At 32.4% G+C, this 12422-nt stretch overlaps 1 protein-coding gene across 1 annotated transcript; it reads right to left on the minus strand.

Annotated features, from left to right (window-relative positions):
* Positions 1 to 747: 747 nt before the first annotated feature.
* Positions 748 to 3874, minus strand: LOC114373450 (apoptosis-inducing factor homolog A-like). Its single transcript, XM_028330913.1, has 5 exons — positions 3856 to 3874; positions 3619 to 3772; positions 2933 to 3189; positions 1901 to 2352; positions 748 to 1316 (listed from the first exon to the last, which is right to left on the minus strand). The coding sequence occupies exons 2-5, from the start codon at positions 3720 to 3722 to the stop codon at positions 1050 to 1052; spliced, it is 1080 nt and encodes a 359-aa protein (XP_028186714.1). The 5' UTR covers positions 3723 to 3772; positions 3856 to 3874; the 3' UTR covers positions 748 to 1049.
* Positions 3875 to 12422: the final 8548 nt, after the last annotated feature.

The following is a 12422-nucleotide window of genomic DNA, read 5'->3' on the forward strand; positions in this document are numbered from 1 at the left end:
CTCACCTAAAGTTTTTCTTGTCCTATCTTGGCCAACATGTCAAAGCAAAAACCATTCCCGATTATGAATGCACACTTAGAGAAGTAAACAGATCCACTTTTAGGGAGTTAGTGGGTGATGATGACACAAAATATGACTAAGATAAACTGATTGGCAAATTTGGTTTTGGGTGTCCTTGTTTCGGGTAGGATTTACTCATGGTTAAGATAAGTTTGCACCTTGCACTAAAGGCACTTTCTTTAGCTACCAATAAAAGCAGAATATGCATTTCTTGTTTGTCAATTCACATAGGCCTATTGAGTTTTTGAAGTTTGAATATGTCAAAGCTCATACTTGAAGATACTATAACAACGTTTCCCTCTTATTTGTCTTTGTATATTTTATGTTTCTGTCATTACCACAATTATTAATACAAAATTATTCGTACTTTAAATATTACAACGTATTACTAATGACTCTATCTAAAACTTTATAATTTAATACAGCACACGCAATCCCCTAGGCCACGGAAGTCAACAGTCTAACATGCTGAACAGAGAACAGTTTTATACCCATCTGAGTTTAGTTAGGTCAGGTTGGTAACAGAACATATGAGGAAACCATGGCTTGATCTCCATCGAAATGGTGCAACAAAAAAAATAAAAATAAAAAAACAATAACAATAACAAAAGTCTTGTCTCATTAGGGAAAGCCAGCTATTATCTGCCGAGGTATTATCTGGTGCAGAAAAATTCAGAAAAGAAATGGTGCAGAAAAGAAAACTTCATATAGTATATCAAACACTCTGCAGACAAACCAACGAAGCATCCAATCAATTTGATCAAAACCACATATGTCAATGATACAATGATTCCATGGTAACATCAGCATCCTGCTTCTGACTCGGTTACATTTCATGATTTCAAGAAACACCACTTAAGCATAAAGATATTTTATATATGGTACAGATGCATTCTTTAAAAAACCAATTGAAAACACACCAATATACCACACAAACAATGAAACAGATCGGTTTTGTAATTTATATACACTCTGTGCACGATATCCAGTCAAGCTTGTACAGGATTGAGTCCCATTTGTTTTCTTGTTTTACCAACAAACAAATCTCCAGACTTGATGAATCCTGGAATTCTTCCACTGATTGTCAAGAATGGTAACTGTGCTACAGCATCTTTCCTCCCGAGTGAAACTATTGCTATTGCTGAATGTGGCTTGTAAGTTTCCATCCTACATTCTCTTCCTCCCTCTATTGTCACCTTCAAGTTCTTCACAACCACTTCAGCCTGCTGCTGTGCCAAAAACCCTTGCTTGATTTCCTGTTGTTTGGATTTCCATTAAAAACCCTCCTATTAGGTGGCTTGTAGAGAGATTTAAATGCCACAGATTATAGCATCTAACCAATTTATATTGGACAAAATCAAAGAGACTCCTATATAACAAGCCCAAGTAATACTAATACAATCACATAAATCTATAGGAAATTATGCATATAGGTCCACTTCTAAAATTTGATATCACATGCTAAACTTTTGTCTTTGAATTCAAGGATTCAAACACTTTCCCAACAAAATCACTGAAAAGACCTAAAGAACAATAATGAAAGATATGGGCAGGTAGTAAAGCCTCTACTCAACTACTCAAGACAAATAGAATTTGAGGAATACTAGTTTCATTAGCTTATAATATACTCATCCATTTTGCATAAATATTTTCATTACCAGTAAGAAGAAACTAAATTCTGGCCAAAACCCAGGCAATAAACCATGACCTTAGTGTAGCTCATGAGAATAATACAAAACAGCACAAGACTTAGTAACTTATTGAGTTTGTTATAAAAGAAGGTAACTACAATATATAATTGTGAAAAGCTGAATAAAAGTTAGTAATGGCAAGCACTTACTGGAATGTCTGTAATATCTCCAATTGCAAAAATGTTGTTCCGGCCCTTGACCCTCAATCTTTCATCTACCTTGATCCTACCTTGACCATCCAAGTCATTCTTCAACACAGTTTCCTTAAGCCATGCTGAAGCAAGTGGTTTCCCTATACATAAGAAATGACAATCTGCCTCAATGGTCTCTCCATTTGAAGTTTGATATATCTTCTGTCCATCTGTGAATGCGTTCATGTCAACTGATTGCTCTAGCTTCACCACAACATTCTTTGATTTCAACCAATTTAGAGTCTTATCCCCGGCTTTTGCCCCTACGAATTCCAGAAGCCTTGCTCCTTTGTGCACTAGTGTAAGCTTCTTATCCGGAAAATCAACAGCTATCTCTCCAGCAAGTTCCACACCAGTGGGACCTCCTCCAATAATCAGAATGGACTGAGCAGATTTTATCTCTTGATTGTCTGCCAGAGAAAATGAACTTCACGACTCGAGATTTCAAACACTGACTACAAAAATTTATTACACAGTTGAACCTATTCTAGAAAAAACATTCACAGAATCACAAAAACATTATGCTAAAATGACCCATGTCAATGCATGATTCAATTTACTCAAAAACAACAGTACAAAAGAATCCCCGACAGCTTTAAACAAGTTCAACGATATAGATAACAACATACTCAGAATTTAACCAGCTATTATGTGTTATAATATTTCTTCCATGGTAGTTTAAGAGGTCCATAGTCCTTTTATTTTTTTAAAGAACACTTAAACCATATACTGCTTCATTTCATGCCACGTGAAGAAGACCTTGCAGCTACTTTGTAATAACCAGGCCTACTTGAGTCCAATGGCAGCAACCTACTCTCCTCAAAGATTAACTTAGCAATTGTAATATTAATTATCAAAAAAACTAAAATTTGGTTTATATTTGGCCCAATTTATTCAGCATCTGATTAAAATCAAATTCATAATATTTTTGTTCCCCATCTAAGTAATTTGAACTGATCATCAAAGGCAAAGATATATGTTCAAATTCACCTTCTTTGAACTGATTAAGTCTTTCCCTCCTACTTTTGGGGAGAGGATCTGCATGACCAGTGGCAATAACAAGATAGTCATAGCCAATTCGATGGCCATCTGCAGTCAAAACTTCAGTTTCTGTAACATTGACGGCATTGGACGTAATGATGTCGCCATTGGTTAAGTAATCTCTGTGATTGATCAGTGATCTCTCTGCAAAAGATGGCTCAACCATACACCTCAAACTTGCCCATGTAATCTCAAAATATTCCTTCCTGCCTCAATCAGGAGAAAGAGCACACAATGACAAGTTTGACAACAGCAACAATAACATCATGTGCATACAAAGTTAAACACTTCAATGCCAATGTAGTATCTTGAACACCACCACCACTTCAACCCCCCAACATATTTCCTAATGGCAAACACTTCCAAAAACACACTTTTCAACCACAAAATTGAAACTTGGAAACTTGGGAAGTTGCAAAAAGCGACAAGGTTTCCAAAAATTGACAAGGGTATGATAAAATGCCCACTATGCATTAACCAAAAAACACAGTACATAAACTTCAACCCATTAACCTTATGAATTAAATACAGAAATTGGGTGTCTCAATTAGCCAAATCCAAATTAAAAAAATTCTGCTCGAATAATTAAACATAAAAATAAAAAATAAAAAAGTAGCAGAGAATGTTTTGATTACGGATCAACGAGTGTGACATGGGCATGGAATTGAAGAGATTTAGCCACGACGGATCCCGCAACGCCACCTCCTAGGATCACCACTCTCTTTCCATCTTTTTCCATTTCGGTCCTTTACTTCGTTTCTTCCAAATTTACATTTTCTACTTCAATTGCTATATATATGTCTGGTATTATTTATTAATAAATTTAAAAAGAATTAGCAAATAAGTAAGTAAATAGATAAATAGAATCTAACATAGTTGGGTATACGCATATAGGCTGGCAAGACAACGCTGGTGATGCTCTTGCTTTTCTGTTTCGAGAACAATAAGATAAAATGAGAAAATTAATTGTTTCTTTATAAACTCTTATTCGAACTAGTATAATTTTAGAATGCTTTGATTTGTTTTTTATTCTCGCTTTTTTGTGATAAAAAAGAATTAAAAAAATAATAATTGGTAATTATTATAAAGAAGATATTTTATTTTTAGAATTTATTTTAAGTTTTTTTATGAATTAATAATGATGCATGAATAATATAAAACAAATTTATATTTCCATTTAATCACAAATCACTATTAGACTATTGATATCATTTTTAAAGTTATTATTATAAAACTCAACACAATTTTTATAAATGATGACAATGATTATTTTATATGGTTGGTATATAATCTATCCTTTTCTTTTTTTATTTATGATTTTTAAAATATTTTATTTTAATTTATATTTTTATATTTAAAAGATAAAAAACATTTCAAATTAAAATCAGACAATGATAATAATAATTAAAATTTAAAATAAAAACTTAAAAATGCTTAATGATTTTTTTGTTGGAAAAAAGCTTAATGAAATCATATATTATTAAATATAAATTTTTTATTGAAATTATTTAATTAGAATGTTAGTTATTAAATATTTGGCCAAACTTAATTATCACCATTTTGCAAAAAATTTTAATTCAGAATTTTATTTTTTTCTCATATTTTAAGAATGTTGATATGTCACTAAACAATAAAAAAAAATGATATTGAATGTACAGAAAAAAAAATTAGATGATAAATTTTGTAAAAATATGCCATTTATGTCTAAATATTTAATAAACACATGGTTTGCCACATAAACAATCACATGACATATTTTCACTTTTTAGTTTTAGTATTCATAAAATTCAAACTTTGATTTTTATTTTCTTTAATTATTATTATCTCTTAGGCCATGTTTGATAAGATATTTTAGTTAATTTTTAACTTTTTTTACTAACAGAAAAATTTATTAGATTGTTGTGTAAATAAGATTTTTTCAATAGCTTCCAGTGTTTTAGGCTTATACAATTGATTTCTTAATTATTATTAAAAGTTCAATTAAGTCCCTCAATTATTAAAAAATTCAATCATGTCCTCCAATTGTTTAAGAACACTTCATTTGGATCCAGGTTAAACCAGGTCTTTAAATTGTTTAAAAACACTACAGTTATACCATTTTCTATCAACTTTGTTAGTTTGATCGACGAAAGTAGTGTAAATAAATATTTTTATATCAATTATATTGACAACAAATGTAAAAATATTTATTTTTATCGATATAACTAAGGTAGACGTAGTAGAGGGGGAAAATGTATGATTGTAATGTTTATAAAATAATTAGAGGATGTGATTGAACCTTTTAAAATTTGAAGATCCAATTGAAGTGTTTTAAAACAATTGGAAGACCTGGTTGAACTTTTTAATAATTGAGGTATCCAATTGAACATTTAATTATAATTAAGGGATCAATCGTATAATTAAGCCTTTTGAAACCCTACTTGAAGTAACGTTTTTTTAAAATGTTAACTTTTAACTTCTAGCTTTTTACATTTCATTTCCTTTTTATCCTTGATATATTTATCAAATTTCCTGATTGTCCTTTTTCAATAAATCATGGTTTAATTTTTTTTCCTGTTATTTTACACTTTTAGCTATTTCAACAGCTAATTCTACTATAAACATGATTTAATAAGCTACATTTTTCAGCCTCTATCGACTAGCTTTTAGTTAGTTTTGTCGAACATAACCTTAGTTTAAATTTTTCTCTCTCTAAATCTTTAATCTCTTCTTTATTTACTTTTACTTATATCTTACAAATATAAATACATAAAGTTCTTTTGATTTGTTAAGAATTATAGTACTAGACAAGATAAGAAGAAAAACACAAGACAAAAAGCTATCTAAAAAAAAAAACTAATTGATAGCTAAAAGCTGACAACTGAAAAACTACCTTATTAAGGATATGTTTGGCAAAACTAACTGAAAGCTAGTTGGTAGCTAGAAAGCTAGCTTATTAAATTGCAAGTGTTCGTTAAAGTAGTTGTTGATGTAGCTTTAAAGTATAAAATGATAGAAAAATAATAAAATAATGATTTATTTAAAAAGGGAATCAGAAAATTTGATAAATATATTAAGGATTAAAAGGGAAAAAAACAAAAAAAAACTAGCGTTTTAAAAAAGCTACTTTAAGTAATGTCAAAAAACACTAGAAGTTATTAAAAAACTATTAAAAAGTTTATTTACCGAACAATCAAACAATTTTTTCAGCTAGTAAAAAAAGTTAGAATCTAGCTTAAATTCTTTATCAAACATAACTTAAATAAATAGTGTTTGGTAAAATTAATTGTTGAAATAGTTGAAAAGTGTAAAAAACAGAAAAATACTAAAACCATGATTTATTTAAAAAGAGTAATAAGGAAATTGGATAAATATATTAAGTATAAAAAGAAAAGAAAATATAAAAAGTTAGAAACTAGTGTTTTTAAAAAAAATACTTAAAGTAACGTTTAAAAAAATACCAAAATCTACTAAAATAATTTGTTTATTGAATAATCAAACAAATTTTTCAGCTAATAAAAAAATTAGAAACTAGCTGAAATGTCTTTCTGAATATAGTAAAAGATACAAGTTACATGAGAATTTTATATCATGTACATTGTTTGATGAATCATGGACAACACAAGTAAAATAATATAAAAATTTACCAAAATACATAGTATTAATTATCTTAATGCAACTTATATCAAATGTAATGTGTTTATTGAAAAAAAAAACAGAGAGATTAGAATAAAAAAAATTCAATGTTTCCTTTTAAAATAATTATGTTGATTAGTTACTATTTTTCGGTTATTAAGAGATAAAAATAAGAATGTGTGTTTTTTCAATACTTTGTACCTAAGATAAAAAGTTGTGATTTTCTTAATAACAAAAAATTAGAAATTTTGTCATGTTTTCATATCCTTGATTTGTGTTATCCCTTAATCCCTATTCAAATCAAATGTAAAACAAAAATATTTATCCTCTTCAATATCATAATTTTTAACGAATCAAATGAATTTATTCTTATCCTTGTAACTATTGTTATGAATTGAGAGGAAAGGAAGAAGATTTTTATTTTGTATTTTCTAGAAAGATAGAAGTTAAGTCATGTGTCATGCTCTAATTTCAAACAATTGACCCGAATCCTGTTAAGTTTGGTTGCGTCCAAGTCACATTGAACTGTATCAAATAATTAAATCCCCAAGGTTTTGATGTTAACAAAGTATAAATTTTATGTACTACCTTTTCATGCTTAAGCTATAGGTTCATTTATCTTTATGAGATACAAGGAGAAAAACATGAACAAAAAGGCTCTGGATGATAACCAAAGTATCAGTCATTGGACGATACTGTTTCAATATCCTATTTTGAAAAACAAGTACTTTAGCACTTGGCTCATAGTACAAAAGCAATGGAACAGTTACACGATCCTCAAGTATTAAAAACAATCATAAAAAAGTAACGTCTATAAGTACACTGGGAAACTTGTGCCATAGCGCACAAAAGGGAATATTTAAATTATTTTGTCTTGACATTATCAATTTTTTTCTTATGTTGTTAACGTTTCTTTCGATTTGTACACTAAAATTTAGCTTTGAGCATTAGACGACACTAACAGATTGTACTTTTATGAAGATTTGCTGCAGAAAGTGTTTGTGGTCTAGTCCCCACTCTTTCTACATAGTACTGGCTTTGTGTCAAGCGTCAAAGCTATTAGACAACGACATAGTTCGAAGCTCTGAAGTCTATATAAAGGTTGAAGATGTTTGTGTTAAAGTTTGTCAAATCATAAGAGAATATTCTAAGAAAAAATGAACAAGTGATGCAAGTTGTCAATTTACTGGGCGAAGGAAACTTAAGCAAATTGAGTGAATCTTAGCTTTGCTAAGTTAGCGAGTTTCATTGTATTCGAGCTAATTGTGTAAACACTCTTTGAGTCATTAAGAATACATTTTCTATCAAACATATATTGTTTATGAAAGCTAGGAATGACTTAGAGACAAAGAATACTTGAGTCTTAATCTCAGGGGGAGATTAAGTGTAGTGCTAAGAGTGGTCTAGAGAGTACTTGTTGTAGCTAGAAGTGACATAGAGAATACTTGGTTGCAATCAAAGAATTGATTAGTGGAGCCCCTCAAGGTTTGAAGGAGAATTGTACGTAGCTCAAGAGTTGAGGTGAACTAGTATAAAACCTCTGTATTTTCTTTACCGCTTCTATATAATTAGTTATTTTCTATAAATTACTCTTATGCTACTGTATCCAAGTTTTGTGAACTGGTTTTCTAAGCACAACGTGATTTCAAACCCCTTGGATGAAACTCATTGTTCATTGATATTTGTTTGAGAAAAGCTTTTAAAAGTTTCAAAAGACTAAGTTTTTATCCATCACACTATTGAACCCCATTTCTAGTGTGTTTTAGGTACTTCAGTTGGTATTAGAGCTTGGCCTCTAGGTTGAGCTCTTGACAGAGTAGAGGAAAGAAAACTCCTGAAATGATGGAAGAAGGATTTGCTGTGAACAAGTCTCTTATGTTCAAGGGAGCCAACTACGACAACTGGAAGGAAAGAATGATTGCCTTCTTTGAATCCACTCACATCAATATGTGGGACGTTGTAGAGAAAGGTAACCAAATTCCTTTAGACGCTCATAAGAACGAGATACCTAGGGACAGTGGACGAATCAACATATGTCCATATTTCTTTTCAACTCTCGTGCAAGAAATTCTCTGTTGTGTGCTCTATCTCAAGAAGAATATTCCAAAGTTCACAACTTCAAAAGTGCTAAACAGATGTGGTACACCTTAGCCATTACCTATGAAGGGTCCTCTTAGGTAAAATGTAACAAGTTGAGCCTTCTAACAAGTTAGTATGAACTCTTTAGTATGAAAGAGGGAGAAGATATCCAAACCATGTTTGGACGCTTCCAAACCATTCTGAACAAGCTTCGCTCTCTAGGTAGACATTATGATCACAATGATAAAATCTTGCGAAGTTTATCTAGAAAATGGAGACTGCAGGTTACAACATTAAGAACCATCAAGAATCTTAATTCAATGACTCTTGAAGATCTTGTCGGAATTCTAAAGGTCTATGAAAAAAAGCTTGCTCAAGATGAAGGAACAAAAAAAGGGAAATCATTAGCCCTTACAGTTCAAAGACCAAATCACAACTATGTGTCCAAAGAGACATCATCCAAAGCCCTTGCTATTAATGATGCTTCAGAAGAAGAATCTAATGATGATGAATTTGATGAAGAAGATAATGAGCTAAGTTTGATCACAAGAAAGATTTGGAAAATAAGAACTTCAGGTTTAACGAATCGTCAAAAAGATACTTTCACAAGAAAGAGAAAATTCCAATCATCTGCTATGAATGTAAGAAGCTAGGGCACTTCAAGTCAAAGTGTTCTAACCTTGAAAAGCCAAAGAATAAGAAGAAAAAATTCTCCAAGTCCAAAAAGAAGAGCCTCATGAGGGCTTGGAAGAAAGGGTGAAATCCAGTGGACGCAAAGCTCTTCTTAAGGATTTTCAAGACTTGGAAGAAAGGGTGAAATCCTTAACCACAACTTATGTGATCCTTATTAGAAACAGATCGCTTGGTACAGGTCACGAAATTAGATGACGCTACTTCCAGAGATGAAAGATAAGTTTGGGGTAGATGTCACAAGGGTTCAACCTTGATAAGTCCATAATTGGTTCGACAAGGAATCCAGAGAGAAGCTCTCACAAAATACACAAGTATTTTCTGAAATAGTCCAAAGGTCCCTTCCTTAAAAAAGAGTTGAATACATATAGTGTAGCATTAACTGAAATTGGTGCAACTAAAAAGGCATAGGATTCAGCCACCAATTTATTTAATTACAATTACAAAAATAAAAAATATTGGATAAATTAGTTTGGGCCTTTAGCAATCAAGATTCTTGGGAATGACTCTGGGCCTTCGTCCTTCTCCACTTAGGTATTGTCAAGTATGGCTGCTACCATTTGTTAGAGGATATCCTCAGACTGTTTGGTTCAACCCCTAGTCATAGGTCCATGTATTTGGGCAGCTTTGGGATTCTCATCATTCCCTCCTTCTTGGAAAGTATTAGCCCTCAAATCTTCAAAATCACCATCCGCAAAAAATGGAGTCAAGTCAGCAACATTAAAAGAGGAACTTACTCCATACTCACCTGGAATATCGATCTTGTAAGCATTGTCACTTATCTTTTCTAGTACTTGGAAAGGTTCGTCTCCTCTATGTTGAAGTTTAGGCTTCCTTTGTTCAAGAAACCTTTCCTTTCTCATGTGTAACCAAACCCAATCACTTGGTTCAAGTACCACTTTCTTCCTGCTCTTGTTGGCGTGCTTGTCATAGCTTTCATTCTTCTTTGGAATTTGAGTCTTCACTTGCTCATGCAATCTTTTCACATATTCAACTTTATCCTATGCATCCTTATGCTTAAAATCACAAATTTTAGGCAATGGTAACAAATCAAGAGGAGTCAAGGGGTTAAAACCATACACTACTTCAAATGGAGAGTGTTTTGTAGTGCTATGTATGACCCTATTGTATGCAAACTCAACATGAGACATACATTCTTCCCAACTCTTTATATTCTTTTTAATCACAACTCTAAAAAGAGAAGTCAAAGTTTTGTTTACTACCTTAGTTTAGCCATCGGTTTGAGGATGGCATGTGGTGGAAAAGAGAAGCTTTGTTCCAACCTTACCCCATAATGTTCTCCAAAAGTGACTGAGGAACTTGGTGTCTCGGTCCGAAACGATGTTTCTTGGTAGACTACACCACTTCCTTGAAAAATAATTCAGCAACATGGCATGCATCATCATTTTTCTTACATGGTATGAAATGTGCCATTTTTTAGAACCTGTCAACCACAACAAAAATGGAGTCCTTACCATTCCTCGTCCGAGGCAAACCTAAAACAAAATCCATAGATAAATCAGTCCAAGGATATTCAGGAATCGGTAAAGGAGAATAAAGACCATGAGACATGACGCTAGATTTTGACTGCTTACAAACAATGCAGTGTTCACAAAACTTATGCACATCATGTTTCATATGTGGCCAATAGAAATGCTCTTGTAACATGTCTACAGTCTTTTGAACCCCAAAATGCCCCATTAATCCCCCCTCGTGGGCTTCTTTCACAAGTACTCTTCTTATGGATCCTTTAGGCACACATAATCTTTTTTATTTGAACAGATAGTCATTATGCCGAAAGAAACCATTTTGAGTAGTATGTTCGCATGCAGAATATTTAGAAGCAAAATCTGGATCATGGTTATACAATTCTTTAATGTGCTCAAACCCAATGAATTTAGTTTCAAGAGTAGAGAATAAAGCACACCTTCTTGAAAGTGCATCAGCAACTACATTCGACTTACCTTTCTTATGCTTGATCACATATTGGAATTGTTCAAGAAACTCCACCCACCTGGCATGTATCTTGATTAGTTTGCTTTGTCCCTTAAGATGCTTCAAGGATTCATGGTCACTATGTATGACAAATTGTTTGGGTAAAAGGTAATGCTGCCAAGTTTGTAATGCCCTTACCAACGCATACAACTCCTTATCATATGTGGAATAATTAAGGACAACCCCATTCAGTTTTTCACTAAAGTAGGCAATGGGATGTCCCTCTTGCATTAAAACAGCCCCTATCCCAACCCCAGACACATCACACTCAATTTCAAAGGATTTGCCAAAATTAGGTAATGCAAGAATTGGCGCATGCATCAATTTTTCTTTGAGTGCAACAAATGCATGTTCTTGTCCCCCCTATTTAAATCCTACATTTTTCTTGGAAATCCCAGTAAGAGGTGTTGCCATAGTACTAAAACCCCTAACAAATCTCCTGTAGAAACTTGCCAAACCATTAAAGCTTCATACCTCACCAACAGTTTTGGGGGTTGGCCATTCTTGAATGGCTTTCACTTTTTCTTGATCAACCTGTACTCCCTGTGAGCTAACAACAAAACAAAGAAAAACTACATGGTCCAAACAGAACACACATTTATCCATGTTAACATACAAGCTCTCACGCCTAAGGGCCTCTAAAACTCTCCTCAAATGCACAAGATGTTCATCATGGAATTTGTTGTAGATCAGGATATCATCAAAATAAACCACAACAAATTTTCCTATAAATTATCTTAACACATGGTTTATTAATCTCATGAAGGTGCTAGGAGCGTTGGTCAGTCCAAATGGCATAACCAACCATTCATACAATCCATATTTAGTTTTGAAAGTTGTTTTTCATTCATCCCCCTATCTAATCCTAATTTGATGATACCCATTTTTCAAATCAATTTTAGAGAAAGCATAAGCTTCATGCAATTCATCCAACATATCGACTAGCCTAGGAATGGGATGCCTATACTTTACCGTGATGTTGTTGATGGCTCTACAGTTTGTGCATATTCTCCAAGTTCCATCTTTCTTTGGCACTAGAATAAAGGGAACGACGCACAAA

This window comes from Glycine soja, chromosome 11 (assembly GCF_004193775.1).
Source record: "Glycine soja cultivar W05 chromosome 11, ASM419377v2, whole genome shotgun sequence".
Taxonomy (NCBI): domain Eukaryota; kingdom Viridiplantae; phylum Streptophyta; class Magnoliopsida; order Fabales; family Fabaceae; genus Glycine; species Glycine soja.

Bases quoted from the DNA above. Each gene is read 5' to 3' on its own strand.
- LOC114373450 (XM_028330913.1), bottom strand. From the start codon at position 3,722: ATGGAAAAAGATGGAAAGAGAGTGGTGATCCTAGGAGGTGGCGTTGCG. The intron at 3,190-3,618 runs GTAATCAAAACA...TGATTGAGGCAG, and splicing joins CATGTCACACTCGTTGATCC to GAAGGAATATTTTGAGATTA. The intron at 2,353-2,932 runs GTGAATTTGAAC...TTTCTCTGGCAG, and splicing joins ACTTAATCAGTTCAAAGAAG to ACAATCAAGAGATAAAATCT.